The 22975-nt window shown below is 49.1% G+C and overlaps 1 protein-coding gene across 1 annotated transcript in view; it reads left to right on the top strand.

The window, feature by feature from the left end:
* Positions 1 to 22975, top strand: part of LOC144773298 (uncharacterized) — a 247026-nt gene that overhangs the window by 184848 nt on the left and 39203 nt on the right. Inside the window, exons 16-19 of the mRNA XM_078658242.1 lie at positions 4516 to 4682; positions 5162 to 5342; positions 11233 to 11341; positions 12583 to 12703. Coding sequence (XP_078514368.1) covers positions 4516 to 4682; positions 5162 to 5342; positions 11233 to 11341; positions 12583 to 12703 — 578 coding nt within the window. The remainder of the gene's footprint in view (positions 1 to 4515; positions 4683 to 5161; positions 5343 to 11232; positions 11342 to 12582; positions 12704 to 22975) is intronic.

The raw sequence follows: 22975 nt of genomic DNA, 5'->3' as shown, positions 1-22975 counted from the left end.
GGTTAGCATCTTGAAGGTGACTCTAGCTTCGATGAGGAGTCAGTGGAGTGTGCGCACGTGCTGGGAGATGTGGCAGAGGCTTGGCAGGCTGAGGACTAGTTTTGCGGCTGGACTTATGTAGGAGGCAGAGGGTGTGGAAGCAGGAGGACGAGACAGAGTTGATCTGGCAGTCCATTTTGAGCTCTGAGTCCAGGATGATTTCCAGGTTGATTGCGTGGTCCGTGGGGGTGGGCGGGCTTCCGAGGGCAGGGGGCCACCAGGTGTCGTTCCAGATGTCTGGGTTTGGGCCCATGATGAGTACTTCCGTTTTGTTTGTGTTTAGTTGTAGGCAGCTGTTTTTCATCAATTTGGCGGTGGCTTCCAAGCCTTCTCGAAAGTTGTGTCTGGCGGTGTTGGGTTCGTTGGATAGGGAGAGGATGAGTTGGTTGTCGTCTGCGTATGACACAATGTTGAGTCCTTAGGTTCTGACGATGGGGGTGAGCGGAGCCATGTAGACGTGGAAGAGCGTAGGGCTGAGGGGGGACCCCTGGGATACTCCGCAGGTGGTAGGTGTAGGGTCTGAGAGGAAAGGGGGGAGTCTGAACCGCTGCGTTCTGCCGGAGAGGAAGGAGCGGATCCAGTTGAGGGCCTTGTCTTGGATTCCTGTGTCGTGGAGTCTGCGTATTAGGGTGCGGTGAGAGACTATGTCGAACACCGCTGAGAGGTCGAGGAGGATGAGGGCTGCTGTTTCTCCTCTGTCCAGTAAGGTACGGATGTTGTCTGTTGCGGCAAGGAGGGCGGTTTCCGATACTGTGTTTTTTTCTGAAGCCGGTTTGGGAGGACTCGGGGACATTGTCTTCGATGAATGTGGCGAGTTGGCTGTTGATGGCTTTCTCAATGACTTTCGCTGGGAACGGGAGCAGGGAGATGGGTCTGTAGTTTTTGAGGTCGGTGGGGTCCGCCGAGGGTTTCTTCAGGAGGGGGTTGATCTTAGCATGTTTCCAGTCATCAGGGAACGAGGCGGTTGCCAGGGAGCGGTTGATGGTGGGGGCAGGGGTCCGTGGGGGCCCCGGAGTTGATTGACTTCATCGTCTTCAGTGTGTCTTCGGTGGGGAGGGCTGTCCAGTTGTCGATCGCTGGTTTCAGGGTGTCGGTAGGTGGTTGGTGTGGGTTCAGTGTGTTGGTTGTCTTCGTCGAAGTAGTCGTAGATGCTCTTGATTTTGTGGTGGAAAAAGGTGCTGAGTTTGTTGCAGAGGTCTTGTGAGGGAGGGATGTCAGTGGACTCGCTGGTGGGTTGGGCGAACTTATTGATGATGTTGAAGAGTTCTTTGCTGTTGTGTGTATGAGTGGAGATTCTGTCTTCAATCGCTTTTTTCCTCGTTTTTCTGATGAGTTGGTGGTGGGCGTTGGAGGCAGCTCTGAAGTTGTTGTGGGCTTCTGTGGATTTGGTGTTCCTCCAGGCCTTTTTGAGGCAGCGGCAAGTGCGTCTGGACTCTCGAAGTTCAATGGTGAACCATCTTGCTTTCTTGGCGTGGGTGTTGTTGTTTTTCTTGAGGGGGGCTACGGTGTTGGCGCTGTCGGAGATCCATCTGTGCAGGGTTCGGGCTACGGTGTTGGCGTCGTCGTTTTCCGCGATGGTTGGGGTGGAGTTGCTGAGTGATAAGGTTAGCTTGTCGTCCGTGATTCTGGTCCAGTTTCTTTGTGAGAGCAGGTGCAGGTGCTGGTGTCTGTGGATGGTGGGTGTTCTGAAGGTGAAGTGGACGCATTGATGGTCAGTTCATGGGAGTTCAGTGGTGTGGTTGAAGGTGATGGAGTTTCCCGTTGTGAAGAGGGGGTCGAGGGTGTGTCCTGCTGAGTGCGTGGGTTCAGTCACGATCTGCCGGAGTCCAATGTTGTGGAGGTTGTCCAGGAGGCATGTGGTGCTGGGGTCCAGTTGGTTGTCGAGGTGGAAGTTGAGGTCTCCCAGTAGGGTGTAGTTGGTGGACGCGATGGCATGCGGGGAGATGATGTCTGTGATGGAGTTGGCATAAAGTCCGTGGGGTCCAGGGGATCGGTAAATGAGGGTTCCACAGAGGGTGGAGGTAGGGCTGGCCAGTATCTTGAAGTGAAGGTGTTCCATCAGGTCTGTGGGCTCGTCAGGGAGTGTGCTCAGGCGGAGGGTGGGTTTGTGGATGATGGCGATTCCTCCTCCAGGGTGGGTGGGGTGGTCCTTCCTGGAGATCTTGTATCCTTGGGGAATGGCAATGGCGATGTCCGGTCCCGTGGTGGTGTTGGTCCAGGTTTCGGTAAAGAATGCTACATGTAGGGTTTAGTGCTGTTGAGGATAGGTCCCAGATTTTGGTGGCATGTTTGTGGAGGGATCGGACGTTGAGGAGGATGCATTGCAGGGTCTTCGGTTCGGTTGTGTTCTTGCTTGGGCAGGTTGTGCTGGGTCAGTGGTCTTGGCGGTGCCGCAGGTGTGCCGGGCAGCGGTGACAGCTGAAGGGTCCGTGGGTGTTGGTTGGGGATGCTAGCTTGCAGTTGTTGTTGCGGCCTGGGTTGAGAGCGTGGAGTGACGCTGGGTCATAGCGTTGGCGGTGTAGAGATCAAGGGTTCCTGGCGCTGGTCGCAGTTGGGTCCCGGACGGGCGTAGACGGGCTTGCCTTTAGTGCCCCGGCGGCGGGGCCGCCATTAAGTAGGGGTCAGGGAGGACTGGACAGCTGGGAGGCGGGAGTGGGGAGGGGAGCTGGATTGGGCCGGTCGTGCTGGGAGGGAGGGGCCGCGGGAGCTGTAGCGGCGGGGAAAAACGGGCTAGAAAGGCAAAAGGAAAAAGGCAAAAAGAGAGAGAAAAGTGCAAATAAGACAGCAAAAGAAGAGCAATTTCACTCACAATGAGTCAGTGGTCTTGCTCGCCTGCCCCCGCAGTAGCCGCCATTAAGTAGGGGGAGGGCTGGACAGCTGGGAGGCAGGAGCGGGGAGGGGAGCTGGATTGGGCCAGTCGCACTGGTCGTGCTGGGGGAGGGGCCGCGGGGGCAGCAGCGGCGGGAAAAACGGGCTAAAAAGGGCAAAAGGAAAAAGGCAAAAAGAGAGAGAAAAGTGCAAATAAGGCAGCAAAAGTGCAAGAAAGAGTGGAGGAAAGACACAGAGCACACAGGAGAGTGAAAGGGGGAGATTGAGATGAGGGTAAAAAACGAGTGAAAAATGGAGGAAAGACACAAGAGAGTGAAGGGGGAGCTTGAAATGAGAGGAAAACAACAGAAAATGGAGATTAAGACCCAGAAGGAGAGTGAAGGGGGAGATAGAAGTGAGGGGGAAAACGAGTAAAAAATTTGAGAAAAAACGGAGCAAGAAAATGGAGACAGTGGTCCACTGGACCACCAGGGATGAGGCGCAAGTGAAACCTGCGGGTGGAGGAGGGCCTCGAACACCAACACTCAAGAGTGCAGGGGCTCGAGGGACGGGGGGGGGGGAGGAACTGTATTCAGTTTTCTCCTAAACTGGAGAAAGGTTGTCTTATGGTTTTTCTCTTCCGCACTTTTTTGCCTCCAGTCTGATGGTGTTAAGGCAGCAGGACAGGAGTGCCAAAAGCCACCAGAGTGGATGAGCTTGCCACCCAGCTATGTTGGGATGCTGGCTGTGATGGCTTTGTAAATGATGCAGCTGGTTTTGAAGATGGTGCGGGTGGCATGGGGAGCTAGTAGAGTTATATGAGGGTGGGGTGATGTGATCATATTTCTTCAAACTTTGAGGGATATATGCTGCATAGTGGCATAATGCAGAATGATGGGACCCCTGCAGAATATAGGAACGGTCTCTGAGGCTCTATTTCACAGGTTTTCACAGGACCTTGGCTGAATGATAGCCACCTGAAGGTTTGGAAGCCCTGACAGCTGGAGCTGCAGGGGCATGCATTACAGCCCTTGTGAAGCATCTGTAGGGTGCAATGCATTGGGGGGGGGGGGGGGCAGCGTGGAGTTGATGGGTCATGGAACAGGGCATTGCCACCATCCAGAGGTGTATGTTGCATGAGAGATCCTAGATGTACGTGCAGAGGATTCCATGGTGTGTACATTAAGAGACTCAAAGAGTGTCTGTGGATGGTCCGGAAACGTATGCTCACAGGACCCTAGCTCTCGTTAAATGTGCCCTGCGGGTTCCGAGTGTGCACGCTTAGAGAGTCCGAGAGCGTGTGCTCCGAGGGTCTTCCAGGCTGGGTACTTGGGAGGTCCGAGAATATGTGCCTTGATGGCCCCAGGGTTTGTGCTTTAAAGTTATCGAAGGGTGCGTACTTGGGTGGAAGCAGGGTGTGCACACAGTGGGCCCCAGGTGTCAACACAGATATCACAGGTGTGCATTCTTGAGTTTCTCATGCTGTGTGCTTGGGTGGTGGCAGGATGAGCGCTCAAATGGTTCCGTGGGGCGTGCACCTGGCTGTGGCTGTAAATCCGCTCAGATAGTTTTCTCCATTTTGCCTCTCACCCGCCGCAGCTCACGGGTGAGAGGTAGCAGAGTGGACACCCGGATGCCTCTGACTTCACTTTCTTCTCTTCTGTGCAGTCTTCACGCACCTCTCAGAGCTGCAGCACAGAGCGGGGGTGGTGAGGCCTACCGTGCGGATAGGAGTGTCTGACGCCTGGAGCGCCAGCAGAGCCCGGAGCTACCCCAAGGCCTTCATGGAGACCCTCACCGAGGCCCTGCAGAGAGGGAGTCCGCTGTGTCTGCAGGTAAGGACCCTCCGAGAAGGCCGTTCATCACACGTCCTTCACCCTTCACTAACAGCACCCTCGCCTGCACCCTGCCTCACCCCATCTGCTCACTGACAGTACTCTCACCTCACATAGACCGCGCCCTACAGATGTTCACTGATGTCAACCCACCAGCACACCTGCACCCTGACAGTACTCTCACGTTGCAATGCCCACACTGCCTTTGATTGACCATCACTTTCTGACTGTTCTACCCCCCCCCCCCCCCCCACGCAGTTTTGCGCCCCGGAGACTACTGACTTCATAATAGTCACAAACAGGCGCGCAACGCCCATTGTGCTCAAAGGACTTCAGTAGCCCCCCGCACCCCTCCCCCTCCCGAAATTAGCCTCTAGTTGCGCCTCTGGTCGCAAACAACGTGATGTAGCGTGTCGTGTTCGCGCAAAGTGCGCTTTTATTCCCCAAGCCAACTTGGACCAAATTACATGTCTCCTCAGGCCTGGCAGAGCCCCGAGGGCGGCGAATGGAGGTTTGTGCCCCTGGTGAAGCACCTCACCCTCCACTATGAAGAGAGCGGGGGCGTGTGGGGTGTTTGGTACCCAGAAAAGGAGCCGCTCGCCTTGTACGGGGCCATCTTCCGCAGCTGGGAGGAGGCGGCCACGGAGCTCCGGAGGGCAGGTGAGTCCAGGGTAGAGAGGTACCGTGGCACGCACTTATGTGTGTCCAGGATAGCACGCGACGCCACGCAGAATGAGTTATAGTTGGGCAAGCAGTGCACAGTGTGTCCAAGATAATGTGGTTTGCAGTGCAAGTGTGTCCAGTGCGCAGTGTGAGTCCACGGTAGTAGGGCCCGCTGGGCCCGCAGTGCGAGCCCAGGGTAGAGGGGCACGCAGGTCTGTGTGTCCAGGATAGCACACGACAACACGCAGTGCACAGTGTGTCCAGGACAGTAGGACCCGCAGTGTGGGTTCAGGGTACTTGGGCCTGCTGGGCCCGAAGTGCAGAGTATCTCCAGGACCGCAAGGCCCATAGTGCAGCGTGGGTCCAAGAAAACAAGGCATGTCGGGCAGAGTGTCCCGGGTGGCACGTCCCGCAGTCAGTGTGTATCCAGGACAACAGGGAATGCAGGACAGAGTGTGTTCAGGGTAGTATATCAGAAGAGGGGAAACTGGGGGGCTTTTTACCGAGGTCCAGCATAGGCGCCCTGTGAATACTACTAACTAATTGTATGCTGTTCCTCCAGGTGTAGTGCCTAGTCATTAAAAGTCAGGGAACTAACTGCTATCATCGGTAAATGGTAGCACATGTGGAACCTGGTGATGGAGAGGGATGAGGAGGGGATCCTGCTCTTGTGGAACTCGGGTCCTCACACACCCAGCAAGCTAAGTGTCATGCTTCATCATCTGGACCTGCTCCTTGTTGGGTCGGCGCTGCAATACCCAGCGGGCACCCGTGTAGGTGCTCTTTATTGGAGATCTTTTGCACTTGCCATATGATGAAGTGGGGGGTTGTGGCCCATGGTGTGTAGATATCGTGAAGAGAGTGAGTTAGTTAAAATAGGTGGGATAGTCAAAATAACAATTTTATTCTAGCTGGTTATCCACCTTGATAAAAACAAAAAGAGTGGCAGCTTCCCTGACGTTAAGGCTCAGTTGGAGCTATGCTCATCTCTGGAGGTCGGCATGTTTCTTGCCTAGTGGTTCTATCAATCCGTGGCAAATCCTTAGAACCTAGTCTAAAAAGCATTTACAATGCAACGGTCTCGCCTCGGCAAAAGTTAGAGCTATTGGAATTGTAAATGACAAAATGTTTATTTATGTGTTGGTTTTGAAAACAGATAAATAAGTGGCATTGTCATTTACAATGCCAATAGCTTAATCTCTCGTAAATGCGAGACCTATTGCATTTGCACCCACAAACACACAGAGCCACACACACACACAGAGCCACACAAACACACAGAGCCACACACACACACACAGCCACACACACACACACACACACACACAGCCACACACACACACACACCACACACACACACACACACACACACACACACAGAGCCACCCTCACAAGGGATGCACTTTCTTCCTAGTAGAGGCTGCCACGCTGCAGACGCTTTTGAAGAGGTATTAAACAATATCCAGCTCTACCATTAACATTCAATGGATTTCTAGGTGTAGTAGCGGGACATGCCACATCTGCTGGTCACCTACACCCTTTCCTTGCACTCCTTGAGGGAGGAGATACCAACATATTGGGTGCCACAGAGGTGAGGTTGCAATGGTTAGGTGAATTGGCGCCTGGTTAGCTATGCATTTGTTCAGTAAGTGTGGGACCGAGATTTGACCAGAAGTTGTAGGAAGGATCTTATGCAGGCATCAAGTAGTCTCAGGATCGAAGGTTTGCTGCTGTGCAAGCAGCTGGGTTCTGCAATGGGTGGCCGGCAGGAGGTGAATGTGTCTCTACGACTGGCACAGAAATAGAGTTAAGTTAGCTCTATGGTATTCAAGATTTACATTTGCTCCATCCATCTCACAGATACCACAGAGCAGACCTTGCATAAACAACCTTGTGCCTTCTGGGAGTTGTAGCCCTAATCCACTTCAGAAAATCAAACTGCACCGAAGTTCGACATTACAATTGTTTGTAGGTGGAAACCCCAAGAGCGGTCCAGGTGGCATGGAGTTAGCTGGTGTCCGTCTGTATTTGTTAGGTAATCGTGTGAGGACATGTGCTTAGAGTGTCCAGCTAAGTACGTTTTTCTTCTAGTCACACACCGCGGGTGCTCGCCTTGGATAGTGGCAGGGCCTAGGTTAGTTACGCATTGAATCCCATGGTTAAAGGTCTCGCTGCAGCCCTCAGCCTGGCACGGTAACAGCGCCTGTGGCCAAATATTTCTCCTTAGATGTGGGAGTGACTAGAAGCGGGGCCCGCCTCCCCCTGGGCTGTGTGCAAACAGGAGCCTCCGGGCTGACAGGGACGGCATTTAAAAGGCAGAGAGTGTTTACCAGGGAGGCAGAGTTCATTCAGACAGTCCCTCCCCTAGAGACCGTCGAGAAAGGGGCAGTGAGAGAAGGCAGGGGGGCATGCGGGCAGAAAGTAAACACCAGAGTACTCATGTGAAAGGAAAAACAGAGAAATAAGCAGCTGACAATAAAAGAGGGACTTTCAGATCCCATACGTAGTTATTATTATGCAAATATTCGGTTCATCGTAGCTGCAGAACTCAGAGCCCCTGGTTACGTGTATGGAAGAGCGAGAGATAGGCAGATGAAGTAATCAGCATCCCACAACAGAATAACACACACCAATACCACAATAATACACTAAAGGTCAACAGCCATAATACACCCCGGAGTTAGCCTGGTGAAGAGCTAGCAAACATCCTCAACAGGACACCAAGCTTCAACTAGCGCCTGCACACACGCATGAAATGCTGCCGCCTGCTACAGCACACGCATGACCAATTCATGCAGACAAGACACTGCACGTGTACCACGCTTCCATCACTGATGCTTCAAGTTACACAACCAGGAATCAGACTTTAGCTGTGATCGTACCCTCCAGACCAGGGTGTGACGCACCGGAACACTCCCGACAGCACTGGGGGATGCCAGGATGAGAGCAGGTCTCCCAGTGACGCACCTGGTACATTACCCAGTAGAACTATTCCCCCAAATCAGTAGTAGTAAAAACAACTATACAGTGCCGAACACAGAAGCAACTGTACACAAGGATGTACGTCATGACAACGCAGGCTTTTACACCGCGCTGCCATTACGACGCATCCATTACAACGCAAGTCGTTACAACGACTTGCGCTGTAGGCGCTGGATTTTGGAATAGTATGATTTTGGAATACTATTCCTTAGTATCTAGCGTCATCCAGCGTAAGTCGTTGTAACGACTTGCGTTGTGATGGCAGCGTCGTAATGGCAGCGCGGTGTAAAGCCCGCGTTGTCATGGCTGTCTCCCGTACACAATGGACAGGCTAATAATGGCATTTACCTTATAAAGTGGAGATGGTCGAGGAACAGGAGGGAAAGCGGTGTGTACAGAAGGTAAGTGCACGAAAGGCCACATGGGACAGCACCCCGGCTTTGGACATCACTACTTCTCATAGTGCTACCCCCAACCTCCCCTCAGCCCGTTCATTAATACAAACACTGGCAGAGAGCAGCCGGCTTACCGTACTAGAAGCTGAGGCGTGTGAGCAGCTCCTGGGCGCCGCCGTCAGCCCCACCAGGCACAGCGTGTGTAGAGAAGGGGTCAGCCAGCCCCGTGTCGCCCCCGGCTCCAGCCGTGCTGTGCGAGTCCTCGCCGCCTTCCCTCGGACGGTCCTGGTGGGTAAAATCCAAGTCACAGGGGCAGTCCGAGCCTGGAGAAGCGAGCTCCGTGCGCCGCCACCGCTGAAAGCTGATCTTGCAAAACTTCACTCAAACCCGCCTCTGCCTCCGCCTCTCCCACACTCTCAGTATCCGTCAGACCAGCTCTCACACACACGGTTCCAGCGACCTGCAGAGGCAAACACGGCAGGCTTAAAAAAAACAAGCGATTGGGATAACGTCAACTTTCCGCTTTTAGAGCCGTCCTTTTCAGACTGGCTTGGCCTGACTTACTAGTGGCGTAAAAGCTTTCTTATCATCTTTATGGGGCCATCTGTTGAATGAATGAATGAATGAATGAATGAATGAAAAAAATATTTAATAAAGCGCACTGAGCCAAGCGGCTTCCTGGCGCTGGGGACTAAGCCACAAATCACAGAAGGGGCCACTGAGATTAACAGGAGAACGCCTGGGAAAATAGGAAGGTTTTTAAAGCTTTACGGAAGTGGGAGTAAATGGGAATAGAATGTATGGACAGGGGGAGGCAGTTCCAGAAATGGGGGACCAGAACAGAAAACCTGGTGCCACCCGTTCTGCTCTTGCGGAAGCGGGGGAGATGAAGAAGGGAGAGAGTGGAAGAGCAAAGAGTACGGGTGGGGGCGTGAGAAGAGATGAGGGAACTAATAAACAGAGGAGCAGAGCGGGCCTGGGCTCGGAAAACTAGGCAGCCCAATTTAAAGAGGGATCTCTGGAGGACAGGAAGCCAGTGAAGGGACTTAAGTGCCGGAGTGATGTGAGAGGTTTTGGGAAGATGGAGGATGAGCCGGGCAGCCTGATTTTGGATTGCCTGTAGGCGACGAGTTTCGTAGGCAGGAATGCCCACGTACAGGCCATTTCCATAATCAAGCCGGGATGTGATAAAAGCCGTAATAATAATTTTGAGGGCCTCAGGAGAAAAGAAACGGGAAATTTTACGAATAAGACGAAGAGACAAAAAACAAGAAGAGACAACAGAACTGATTTGGACGGGCATAGAAAGATCCTGACTGACCCTAATACCCAAGGTGCGAACAGAAGCAACAGGTACAGGGGGAGGACCAAAAGTGAGGGGCCAAAAAGAGGAAGACCTGGGATTAGAAGAGCCGCCCGTCAAAACCATCTCCGTCTTGTCCGGGTTGAGTTTCAAATGATTGAAACTCATCCACTCAGATATAAAAACCAAAGTAGAGCGAAGTTTAGGAAGGGAATCAGAGGGAGAAGAAAGATCGAAAACGAGCTGGAGGTCATCTGCGTAGTTATACACAGAGGCCCCCATATCGAGAAGGGACAAGATGAGAGGGTAGATATAGAGATTAAAGAGGAGGGCGGAAAGAGAAGAGCCTTGGGGAACCCCACAAGAAACCGGGCGAGGAGGGGCAAAGAAACCAGAAAGGTGAACTGCTTGAGACCGTCCCTTAAGAAAGGACGTAAGCCAGGACAGGGCAGAACCCCGGATGCCCGCTGCGCCAACACGGTCGAGGAGGATGGAGTGGTCGACTGTGTCAAACGCAGCGGACAAATCGAGGAGGACCAGGGCCTGAGGAAGATTGGAGTCGGCTTTCCCCTTCAACTCGTCTGTTGGCCCCATAAAGAAGATAAGAAGGCTTTTACGCCAGCAGGAAGTCAAGGAGCCCAGTCTGCAAGGACAGGGCTAAAAGAGAAAGAAGAACGTCACTAGGACCTCTTCTCCAATGGCTGGCCACCGTTTAGGATGCGAGCCAATGGAGAAGAGGGGCGCTAGTGAAAAATACCTAAAGTCATTAAATCTCGCCAGCTCGACTGCGCATGTCTGCGCAGCCATCGCAAGACGAGACCTAAAAACGTGAAACTATTTACACTCAGTGGTGGGGCTTTTAGCTACCTGCCACATGTGAGCACTAAGATAGCAAACTTCAGTAGTGTGATTGAGTAACCTGTAGAGAGGGATATAAACAGTGTTCATGTAAAAATCCCTGCTGAAGTCATACAGAATATATTCATAGTTCTCAAGTTATACCTCCCAAAAATTCTCCATATCCCTACTCAGTGAGGGAGTGTGGCAACGGTCTAGGCACAATAGAAAACAGTAAACACAGTGTACAAAGTTAATGTGAAGAGGGGCTTGGTTCTCATCCCCCAGTGCATGCATGAAATTATAGTCGAACACTATCCCGCTATAATGAGAAGACTCGACTATATTAAAACACCTTTGCATCCGACAGGGTTCTCAGGGGACCTCTTCAGCAGCGCTGCCCTGCAGAGGCCCCTCTCGCAGCTCACCACCCGGATCCAGCTGGACTTCCAGGCTGGAAAACTCCTCAGCGTGTGCAGGTAGGAGTCACATCACAGTGTGACACGCTCACCCCCTCCTTCGGACACTGTCTCTGTCCCACCTTCTTTTAGTCCCCTCGCCCTCCTGCCAACTATACCTCAGTCACACCACCTCCTTCCCAGCGCTGTCACACCAATTCCCTCTTGCCCCCTCACACCCTCTGTTTGCTGCCTGTCATACCTCCCTTCCTCTACCTCCTCACATGGTCTCCTGTTTGGGGCTCCTTAGCTCTTATTCGGGGTCTTCTGTCACGGGGTGCTCACCCTGGGGTTGACATTATTCCCATTTCTACATCATGTCTGTCCTTCCTGGACTTGAAGCACTCAGTTTCACCTTTCTTATTAGGCGCTGCTTCCCATCACATGAGAACCACACCTCACTTTGGTGGTCACCAGGCATTGCATGAAAATGCATCCCACATAGGATCAAAAAACAAAGACAAAACCCTTCCAGCCACAAACCATACATGGCCTAGCTTCTGCACATGTGGGTGAGCATTTCAGATCCACACATAAGGTTAGTAAGCCCTACATAAGTGTTACACGACTCCATGAACATTGGGGCTCTTAATCTGCACTCCCTGTGGTTGTGTTTGTCGTGTCCTTGGGGCTCCTGAAGTCGCTGAATCCTCGTCTCCTTTTCTAGGGTTCCTCTAGGCTTCTGTTCTGGAGCCCCTCTTCTGGGTCCCTTTGGCTCCTACTGCGGGGTCTTTTGATTTCATGTTCTGTGGTGCCCTCTGTACTTCCACTCTGGGGTCCTGTATGTTCCTTTTTCGAGGCCCTATTGCACTCCTCTTCAATAGCCTGTGTGTTCGTATTCTGGGTCCCCTGTCTGCTACACGTCTTCGGTTCCTACGCGCTCCTATTCTGAGGCCTCCAGTGCTCTTATTCTGGGGATCCGATCTGCTCCTCATTTCGGGTCTTTGTCAGTTTTATTCTGGAACCTTCTGTGCTCCCATCTGATGTCCCTGTACACTCTGTTCTGGGGTCCCTGTGTGCTCCTGTCTTGGGGTCCAGTGATCTCTTGAGGTCTTATTCTGTGGTACCTGTCTGTCACTGTTCCTAGGTCCTGTCTCGGTTGCTGTTGTGAAGCTCTGTCTGTTCCTATTTTGAGACCCTGTCTGCTTCTGCTCCAGACCCCTTGCTTCTGTGCGTTCAGTTTCCCTGTCCTGGTTCTTTTGCCCTGGCTCACCCTCTAATTTTTCATCTTAAACTCAACTTGCGCTTCCTTTCTGTCTTAGGCACTTGACCTCCAGGGCCCTGCTGATTGGTGACCACGAGGCCCTGCCTGCTTGCTGGAGGGTATTACACAGCGTGGTGGCTCAGCTCGAGCACCTGAATGCAATTAACGCTACCGTCCAGGTACATTCCCTGACCCTGTGTTGCTCCTGGCTATCTACTTCCTTCATGTTCACTTTTTGTCTTGTGAGAATAGTCACTGTGTCTATAGATCTTCTGTGCCTGCATGATTTTGTTTTTGTGTAGATGGTCTGATAGTGGGTGGGCTGTTTGCAGTTATATTGTATCTATTAACACACTCCTACCCCTCTACAAGGCTTGTGTAGGAAAGTAGGATCTGCTTCTTATGGTTAGCCCCACTTTTTGACTAGTTTGCCATGGATCCTGCTAATCAGGACCCCAATCCATCTGCTATCTCCCTAAATGGTTATCTTATTACTTCAGTACACTCCAGATTGGATACTGGCTACCCTTGTCAGTCCCTAGGATATGGTACACATGTACCCAGGGCATAGGTACCCCTGAGGCCTCCCATGGGCCGAAGTATGTATCACCCATGAGAGTGAGGAAAATTGAATTTTGCCTTGTCATGTGTCCCTACGTGTTCCCCATTATATGTTATATGTGCATGATCGATATGCATATGTTCCCCTTTGACCGACTAAAGACGCAATTATAGTTGTGTCCAACGTTAGTATGCCAGTTACCCAGTCCTCGTAAAAGCAACGAGTATTAGGCCTATGTTGCCAACGTTTTACATTGTGCACGTTAATTCATCGAGTTGTCCCCGTTTCTAGGCCTCAAAGGGCCCGGACACCAGATTCAAGCTCCAGTCTCCTGAAATCACTCCGAGGAGCGATGCAGCCCCTCCCGCATCCCTGACCTTTTCGCTTACTTTCTGCCAAGCAGCGCGGTGCCCGGCCTGGCCTGCCTGCCTGTCTGCCAAGAATATGTTATGCCTCTAGTTATCAGTTCAGCTTCCCGGCTTCACATTCCTAAGCTAACGAACCGCATAAACATCTTCAGCTATAGTCTAGTCTTCCTGTCTCCATGCAAGAGAATTTTCTGAATTAGTATCCATAGAAGATTCATCGCACACGCAATACATGCAGAATATATGCATGCACCAGCCTTAGTGTCAAGTAGCCTTTGCCCTGATGACGTTTAGATTCAATCAACATGTACTCCAAACACAAGATACCAGATATGCTATAGGTACATGTCGTCCTGACATCCCAGACTTTAGTCTCCTCTTCTAGTGCAGAAGTCAGAGCCCCCAGCTCTCCCTAGTTGCACGTCATGGCCCGTTTGCGCGCACCAGTAGGTTAAAGGTTCCAGCTGCCCAGGTAGCCCCCTCAATGTATCCACCCATTTATGACACTTCTGTGACGTTTTCATCACATGTCTCCGTGCACGCCCTGTGCACGCCTTCTTTGTACGCCCATATGTTCTTATCTTACGTTTGTCACTTGTTACGCCTACTGTATGCAATGCAATTATACTGTTTTACTATATATACTATATGATGTTAATGAAACGTTGCAGCTGCCATTCCATTCCATTGCATGCCACTTCATGGTCTTTAGGCTCGAGCCATCCGATTAAAGCCCATTCTGACTCAGATATCACGGATCCTGCCTCTTATTTATTGAGCTATCTGTTTTCAGTTAATGCATAGAAAAATAGTACCGGTAATTAATTATTTATTTACCACATAAAATGGCGCCCGAACAGGGACGAGCCCCTTCCTCACGCGCCGGCGATGTAACGCAGGCCCCCTGACCCTTCTACAGCCGTGACGGAACATCTACCGTGCACGTGCAGATATTTCTGCTTCAAGTCTCCCTCAGGCCCACGGAGGAGACGGAGACTGCGGTCCGGCATCCAGACGAGGCGGTGAGGAAGGCGGGTCGTTCCGACCAGAGCCCAAGCCGAGAGAGCAAGGTCCGAGGTATCCGGAGGACCACCTGTAAACCGAAGCCCGAAGCCCGAGGCGCATGCGTAGTGCGTAGCAGTAACCAGACGTCGTAGCAGTCCAGTCCAGTCCGAGGCCTTCAGTTTTGCTTCCCGGTGAGTACCGTTGCTGGGGGTATCTAGACGGGTGTTCATTAATTTGTGCCCGGTCCGACGGGTTTGGGTACACAGATCCGGTCCGACGTGTTCACCTAGGTGGATACGGTATGACGTGTCTCTTTAGGAGACCGGTATGTTCTGTACTGTTTTAGCAGTGCATCCAGTAATTCTAGTAAGTCCGTTCTCGAGAAATTCAAGTATTATGTTTTCTATGTATCAGGTAGTATTCTGTTCGAACTGTTATTAATGTGTTCTTGATGTCGTGGTATGAATGATTGTTTTGCTATTCATTACTGTGTTCATTGTGTATTGTGTTCAAGTTCAAGTACGGTTCAAATATGCCGCTGTTTTCGAAATTACGTCAGATAAAAACCAGAAAAGGGTTACTCGAAGAATCAGTTCCTGTCCCTCCTAGGGACAGTCCTGGACATTTCATGTATCATAAACACGGCTTAGATGCCATACTGTATCTAGATTTATGGGTGGACTACACCAAGCATCTTGAAGAGAAATATAGATGGCCTGTTTCAGGAACATGGGATGCCGAGTGCATCATGAGAGTAGAAGAAGCATTATGGAAAAAGAAAGCCAGACAATCCCAGAAAGATGCCATAGAGTTATGGCGTAAAGAATCTCATAAAAGAACCGAGAAAGAATTGAGAAAAGCAGAATTAAGTAGAGAATCCTCAGAAAAAGCCCAAGAAAGGGAATTAATCGAAGAAGGTGAACGAGTTAGAGCAGAACAGTCAGACAGACAGAGAAATGCCCTTATTAAAGGTATGTATCCTCTTCTCACCGAGGGTTTGCCGAAGGCGACCCCGGAAGCATTCCATAATTTACCGCCACCATTGGTCCCGACTAAGCTGCGTCATAAACCGTCTGCAGCTGAAATTTTTCTTTCCTCCTATTTAGACGACACTGTTCCAGAATATGCTAATACAGATCCTACCCCGCCAGTCCAAGTTCAAATCCAGCCCCCTGTTAATAATATAATTCCTGTGCCTCCAGTCGTTGGTCCTGTTCATGTGCCGGTTCCCCAGGATCAACCCACATTACGCACTCCTACTTTGCCAGTCACGTTACCAGCACCCGCACATTCAGTATTAATTGACGATTCCAGTTCAGGAGGAGCAGGGGGAGGTATTCCTATCACCCCGCCTCAAACAAGGCGACGGACGCTGAGAGATGTGGCATTACAGCGTACGCCAAAACTGGCTACGTATGACGCCCTCAGAAAGTATCTTACAGAGTGCGGACCCGATTGTAGATATGATCCAGTACCAGGCGAAGATAGCATGTTATTATATTCCATACGTTTACGTCGAGTTGCAAGCTTCTTGGTTACCATATCGAATATGGAACAACATCTAGACAGAATATATCATTTTATTCAAACAGGGGAGAATCCAGAAAGTATTCACGAAGCTATGGCACATAGGAAAGTCGAGATTCAAGGCATGATTTTGCAATTTCTGATAAATTGTTTAATAAGAGAACAAGATTATCCTGATAAAAACAAGGAAGATATGAAAGTCCTGACAAGATGGAGTGACAATATAACAGAAGGAAAACACAGAACACAAAATTGTATAGAATCCATGTACAAAAAGATTCGTAAAGAAATTATAAGTATTCACCAAAAGGAGGAAGAAATGAGAGTAGCCGAGAAAGAGAATGACTCTTCAAACGAAGAGGTAGACAGCGAGATTCCCACTAGAATAGCGTATGTAGGTAGAACGAGACTTTCTGATAGACATTCACGCCTAGATTACAAGAAAGCTTTTCCTCCTCCCGTACCAGAACAGTGTTCTCTTGAACAAGTATTCCAGGCTACAGATAAAGTTCTGAAACTACGAATAGGTTACAGTGAGCTTAGTACCATGCATGAACAAGAACTAGCCCGATCAGCAGTCCGATGGGTTAGTGATTCTGCCACGTTTCCAGACGAAGTAGTGGCCCAAATGTTTCTGAAACTACCCCCAGCCGAGCAGCGACTGGTGGGTATGTACATGATCCAGCACCTCATCACACTGTACGAGAGCCAACATTCTGATCCAGGTCCCTTATATAATGTATTGAACGAGTTACTACTAAACAGATGGAAAGGTCTAGGAACCGATTTAATTAGTGTCATTTTAGAACAGCGCCACAAATACAGAACGTTCCTGACTCCGCATTTTGTTCCTGTTTCACCTCCGTTCTACATAGACAGACAGAACCCGTTACGAGAAGTGCATCCAGTTAAGGGAGCGGGGGGTAATCTCGAACGAGTATTTGTTTACACCCCTATAACGAAAATAGAACTACTAGAAATGAAAAAGTTAATACCCTGTCACGATAAAGATCCAGCAGGGTTCCATCGAGAATTAAAAGACATGCTCCGTATGGGAGAATACACGTATCCTGATATCATCAAAATGTTAAAGGTCCTGTTGCCTGCGGGCATATATGAAAAACTTAAAGAAAAAGAATGGGAGGTGGGAGAGAAAAAGATAGACTGGACCGCGTTAGAGACCGAAGATAATATACGAGTCCCAGGTACTGGTCTTGGGGATAGAGCCAAAGAGTTACCCGAACTGTTAATACAAGTCTTGCCAAGATTACTAGCCACGAAAAAGGAAGATTGGGATGCCATCTCAGCCTGTAAACAGAAACAAGACGAAGACACTAGTGACTTTTATTCCAGATTTGAGAAATGTTTCATTATTAATAGCGGTCTGAAAACAAGTAGTGAATCGTATCCACATCTTTTTGTTACTAAACTAGTTGAGAATTCTTTACCGCAAGTTAAAAATAGAGTATTGAAAGTCGAGAGTACTTGGCAAGCTAATACCCCATCTCAAATGCTCCAGATGCTACAGTATCACCAGAACAGAATCAGGGAAGAGCAAGAACACGAAAGGAGACGTATGAAAGACACGAAAATGAAAGTACTAGTTGCACAGTCTGTTCCACAAGACAGTCAGAAGAGGGGTCCGAATCAGACTAGTCATTCTGCAGCTCCTGTTAAAGGGACATGCAATTACTGTAAACAGCCAGGTCATTATATAAACGAATGTGCAATTCTGAAACACAACATAGCTACAGGTAAGACGAAAGAGAGACCACGTCCTCCTAGACAAGAACATGTTCCGCAGAATGCCCAGCCACCGCAGAACGCACAACAGACAGTTACAGTACCGCAGCCTATAGCTGCCACACAACACGTTACACAACAGATGTACCAGTACGCACAGTCAGATTATCCAGAATATCAGCAGTATTCATGAAACAGCCTAGAGAGGGAGGTTGGCTTGCCTCTCATCGAGGTTCCTGTAGATCAAGAGGGTCCCTATGTACACAGTCAAGTATTAGGGAAAGACAGAAAGTTTCTGATTGATACAGGGGCAAGTAGGACTACCATCAGTCATGACGAGGTTCCAGGGGCTCCACTCTCAGGCTCAAGAAACGTTTCCCTGGGATTTTCAGGAAAGCCTATTGTTAATGAAATATCGAAACCAGTTTCCCTAGAAGTTGGTCCATTGTCCTGAACTACAGACTTGTTACTTACGAAATCATGTCCTGAAAATTTACTTGGTATTAAAACATTGAAAGAATTAGGAGCGGTTATATGCTGTTCCCCAGAAGGTGTGAGATTATTTTTACGTGATTTTAAAGGTCATTATGTGTTACGAGATTTTGATCCAAGATTACTGAATGTACCACAGCATTTATGGGCGCAAGGTCCAACTGATGTAGGTTGTATGCACATTACACCCTATCGTGTCACTCTGAAACAAGGTGTTGTATTACCACGAATCCGACAGTACAAATTGCCACCTGAGGCTGTAGCAGCCTTATCGAAAATTATTGACGAGCTCATTGCTCAAGGAGTGGTTGTAGAAACTGACTCCAATGTATGTAATTCCCCTATCATTCCGATTCTTAAACGTACTGATCCAAATGCACCTCCAGTATATCGATTAGTGATTGATCTTCGAGAACTTAATAAATGTATCATACCCCAGTACCCTGTGGTTCCAGATATCTCTTCCCTATTGACTGCCATTGATTCTGAAGCTACGTTCTTTACCGTTATTGATCTCAAGAACGCATTCTTTAGTGTCCCCATTCATCCAGACAGCCAGTTTCTTTTCGGATTCTGTTTAAATGGAAGAAGCTATAAATTCACACGAGCTCCTCAAGGTTTCACAGAAAGTCCTAGTATTTACAGTCAAGCACTTAAAAGACAACTAGACAGTATTCACATGCCAACTGACACTGCCCTGCTCCAGTATGTCGATGATCTATTGATCACAGCCCGTACAGAACGTGACTGCGAACGTGCGTCACTGACAGTCCTGTATTTTCTGGCCGAGATGGGGCACAAGGTGTCCCCTTCGAAACTGCAATTCTGTGTCCAGCAAGTGGTATACCTTGGACACTTACTGTCCAAGAGGGGTAGACAGTTGACACCTGACCGTATCCAGTTAATAGCACATCTTCCACAGCCCAAGACACAGAAGGAGGTACGAGCTTTTATCGGCCTCACTTCTTATTGCAGACAATGGATTCCTCAGTATGCATATCTAGCTAAACCACTGATACAGTTAACGACACAGGAGGCAGCGACATCGACTGTCCTCCCTTGGACCCAGGAACATACACTTGTTTTTAATGAGTTAAAGAAAGCTTTATGTAATGCACCTGTATTAGCGACACCGAACTACAGTAAGCCTTTTACACTTTTTGTCACTGAACGTGATGGTACAGCATTGTCTGTTCTCACGCAAGATCAAGCAGGACAACACAGGCCTTGTGCTTATTTTTCTAGCACATTAGATCCAGTAGCCCAGGCTCTGCCTGCGTGCCTCAAATCAGTTGCCGCCACAGCTTTAGCTATCAGACAAAGTGATTCCATAGTGTTAGGACACTCCCTGACAGTACAAGTTCCACATTCCGTGGAAGTTCTTTTAAACCGAACACAGACTCAGCACTTGACAATTGCACGTTTAACAGGATATGAACTGACACTGTTTCAGCCACACATAGAAATCAGACGCTGCAACATTTTAAATCCTGCTACACTGTTACCCTCGATTACATCGAATCCTGCCACACATGACTGCGTGGAAGTTATTAATACCATGACAAAGCCAAGACAAGACTTGACGGACATTGCATTACCTGATCCCGACCTGACACTTTATGTGGATGGTTCATGTATGAGAACAAGTACAGGAGAACTAGTAGCCGCGTATGCAGTGACTACTGAAACTGAAGTTATAGAAACACATCGTATTGACACCTTGTCTGCTCAAGCAGCAGAGCTCATTGCTCTGACCCAAGCCTGCATACTAGCCAAGAACCTGAAAGTAAACATATATACAGATTCACGTTATGCATTCGGAGTCGTTCACGACTTTGGAGTACTCTGGCAAGAAAGAGGTTTCATGACCTCTCATGGAGCCAAGATTCAGCATGGTCCCCTCATTCAAGCTCTGTTAGAAGCAATACATTTACCGAAAGCCATTGCCATTATGAAGTGCAAAGCACATACGAAAGCCACTGACACCATTTCTCAAGGTAACGATCTAGCAGATCGAACAGCCAAGCTTACAGCTCAGACTCCAGACATTCCAGTTAACACGACAAAGACAGATGTTCCAGATCAGACTACTTATATGACAGTTAAAGACCCTACACAAGATGTACTAGACATACAGACACATGCTACCCCCGACGAAATCAAGAAATGGTCTGAACAAGGAGGGGTCCAGACAGATCAAGGATGGTTGACGAAGGGAAAAGCCACATGGTTTCTCCCCGACTCTATGGTTCAAGTCATTATTAACACCGCACATAGTCCAGCACATTTAGGAGAGAAAGCCATGTTAAACAGCATCCAGAATATTTGGTTTAACAAGCAATTACGAGCAGCAGCCAAACAGAAAGTACGTACCTGCATGATATGTTGTCAGTTCAATCCAGGTAAAGGTGTTCCGGTGGAACAAGGTGGATTCCATCCTCCTGACCACCCTTTTGAAGTCCTCCAGATGGATTATATTCAGATGGATAGATGTCGAGGTTTCAAGTATGTCCTCGTAGTTGTATGCGCTTTGTCCAGATGGACGGAAGCATATCCAGTCCCAGATTACACTGCCGCGACCACTGCCAGGCAGTTGGTTCGTGAGTATTTTCCCCGCTATGGTTTGCCCAGGGTCGTGTATTCAGACAACGGCCAGCCATTCTCATCCGAACTCATGAAACAAGTATCTCTTCTGTTAGGGTACCAGTGGAAGTTCCACTGTGTGCGACACCCCGAGGCAGCTGGCCTCGTCGAGAGACATAATCAGACTCTGAAAATCCGCATTGCAAAGGTTTGCGCAGAAAAAGGCGTAGATTGGATGGTAGCACTGCCAGTCGCCCTTTTTTATATGAGAATGGTCGCTCACTCCCGTTCAGGTCTGTCCCCTTTCGAGGTTGTTTTCGGTCGTCCCCCGAACATGTGGGGTACCCCAATGCCACGTAAAATTACCGATGTAGACAGTAATATGCTGACAGATTACCTAGCTTCCTTGATGTCTGCACTACTCTCTTGTCGTTCACAGGTTGCGGCTGCCTTTCCAGACAACACCCAAGTAAAACCGCACGAGGTCATACCAGGCGACCTCGTTCTAATAAGGAACTTTGATCGTTCAAGTCCGCTGGAGCCCCGCTGGAAAGAGCCGAAACTCGTTCTGATGACCACAAGGACCGCGATAAAAGTGGAGGGCCGCAAGGGATGGATCCACTCCAGTCACGTCAAGCGATTTCATGGACTCCGTCCAAAGACTTTTTTCAAGGACTGCCCAGATACTGACTCTAAACTCCCCCTGTTAGAGAAAACTCCGCAGCAGGAGTATAAATTAAAGCTTCGGTCTAGCAAGTCAGACAGTTTAATTGTCTAAGTCCCTCTCGGGTGAAGCGGTTAGACAGGTTCCTGACATGTATGAGATAGACCCCCATAGTGAGAGAGTTAGTCGAAACTCTAAGAAAATACGTTATTGTAAAAATCTGCGTAGCAGATGTATAATAACATTAATGTTTATGTTATTTCTGAGTCTTATGGTTACATGCATAAGTTATGTTTTACATGTATATCTTCCCCCTATTGATTCACATGTACATCTTTCCTCTAATGATACAGTAGAGCACTCTTTTAGTGAACTACCTCCTCACGAGTTATCCTACAGACTTGCCATGCGCAACAATACTTTTATCCGAATGTTACACTATTCACACCAGACTAGCAATGCCACTAATTGTTGGGTGTGTGGTCGACTCCCCCCTTTCCAGACACCGAAGGGAGTTCTGCCACTCTTTCCCTATCCGTTTTCACACAATGGTTCGTGTGGAGCATGGTTTACGTTAACATCATCCTCAGACGATAAGTCCCTTTTGAATAGAACATGTTTCCCAGACAAGGAAGGTCTTTCCCATAGAACAGGGTTAGATCTAGAAAATGAAGTATATGATCTAGGTAATTATTCCTCGAATTTCATGGTTTTGAATGTTCAGTCCGAGACTACTCCAGATTTGCCTGCTATTACAGTCCTACCAGTGAAAGGCGAATTATGTGTCAGAAAGAATGGTTCAGTACATCTAGGACACAGTGATTGTACTACTGTGGTCGAGTATAGTGACAGTGGGAAATCTAATTTCAAAGCCTCACGTCATTCGTATTTTGTGTGTGGTCAGACCGCATATGTACACCTGCCCCTAGATTGGGATGGAACATGTTACATTGCCTTCCTACTGCCACCAGTTTTCCTAGCCCCATCCGATTATCACAGAAATACACATCTAGTACACGTCAGACATAGAAGGGAGACCGAGTCCCCAATTGTCGATCAAACTGAAACTGCCTTAGAACAGTATACAGACTTCAATAAAGGTTTCTTTTTCTTCACAGGTCCTGTCCAGAATAGTAAGCTAATACGTAGGCTAACCAGAACCCTTGAAGCAGTAGTGAATGAGACTACTTCCGCTCTAGGTAACTTAACCGAAGAACAATCTGCTATGAGATTTGTTGTCCTTCAAAACCGCCTTGTCCTTGACGTCATACTGGCCGATAGGGGCGGAGCTTGTAGAGTCATCGGATCTAGTTGCTGCATTTTCATTCCTAATAACGCACCGTCTGTTTACTCAGCTATAACCAGACTTCATAAAATAGCCCATCAGTTACACCAGAATCCAGGCACCTGGACATGGTCCGGTTGGCTCTGGAGTATAATATCTGCCTGGGGATGGAAAGTATTGTCATTCCTAGGAATAGTAGTAATGATCATATTCAGTTGTTAA

This window comes from Lissotriton helveticus, chromosome 1_1 (genome assembly GCF_964261635.1).
Source record: "Lissotriton helveticus chromosome 1_1, aLisHel1.1, whole genome shotgun sequence".
In the NCBI taxonomy this organism is placed as follows: Eukaryota; Metazoa; Chordata; class Amphibia; order Caudata; family Salamandridae; genus Lissotriton; species Lissotriton helveticus.
Note: the sequence above shows the minus strand (reverse complement) of the source record. Positions and strands in the feature narration are given on the sequence as shown.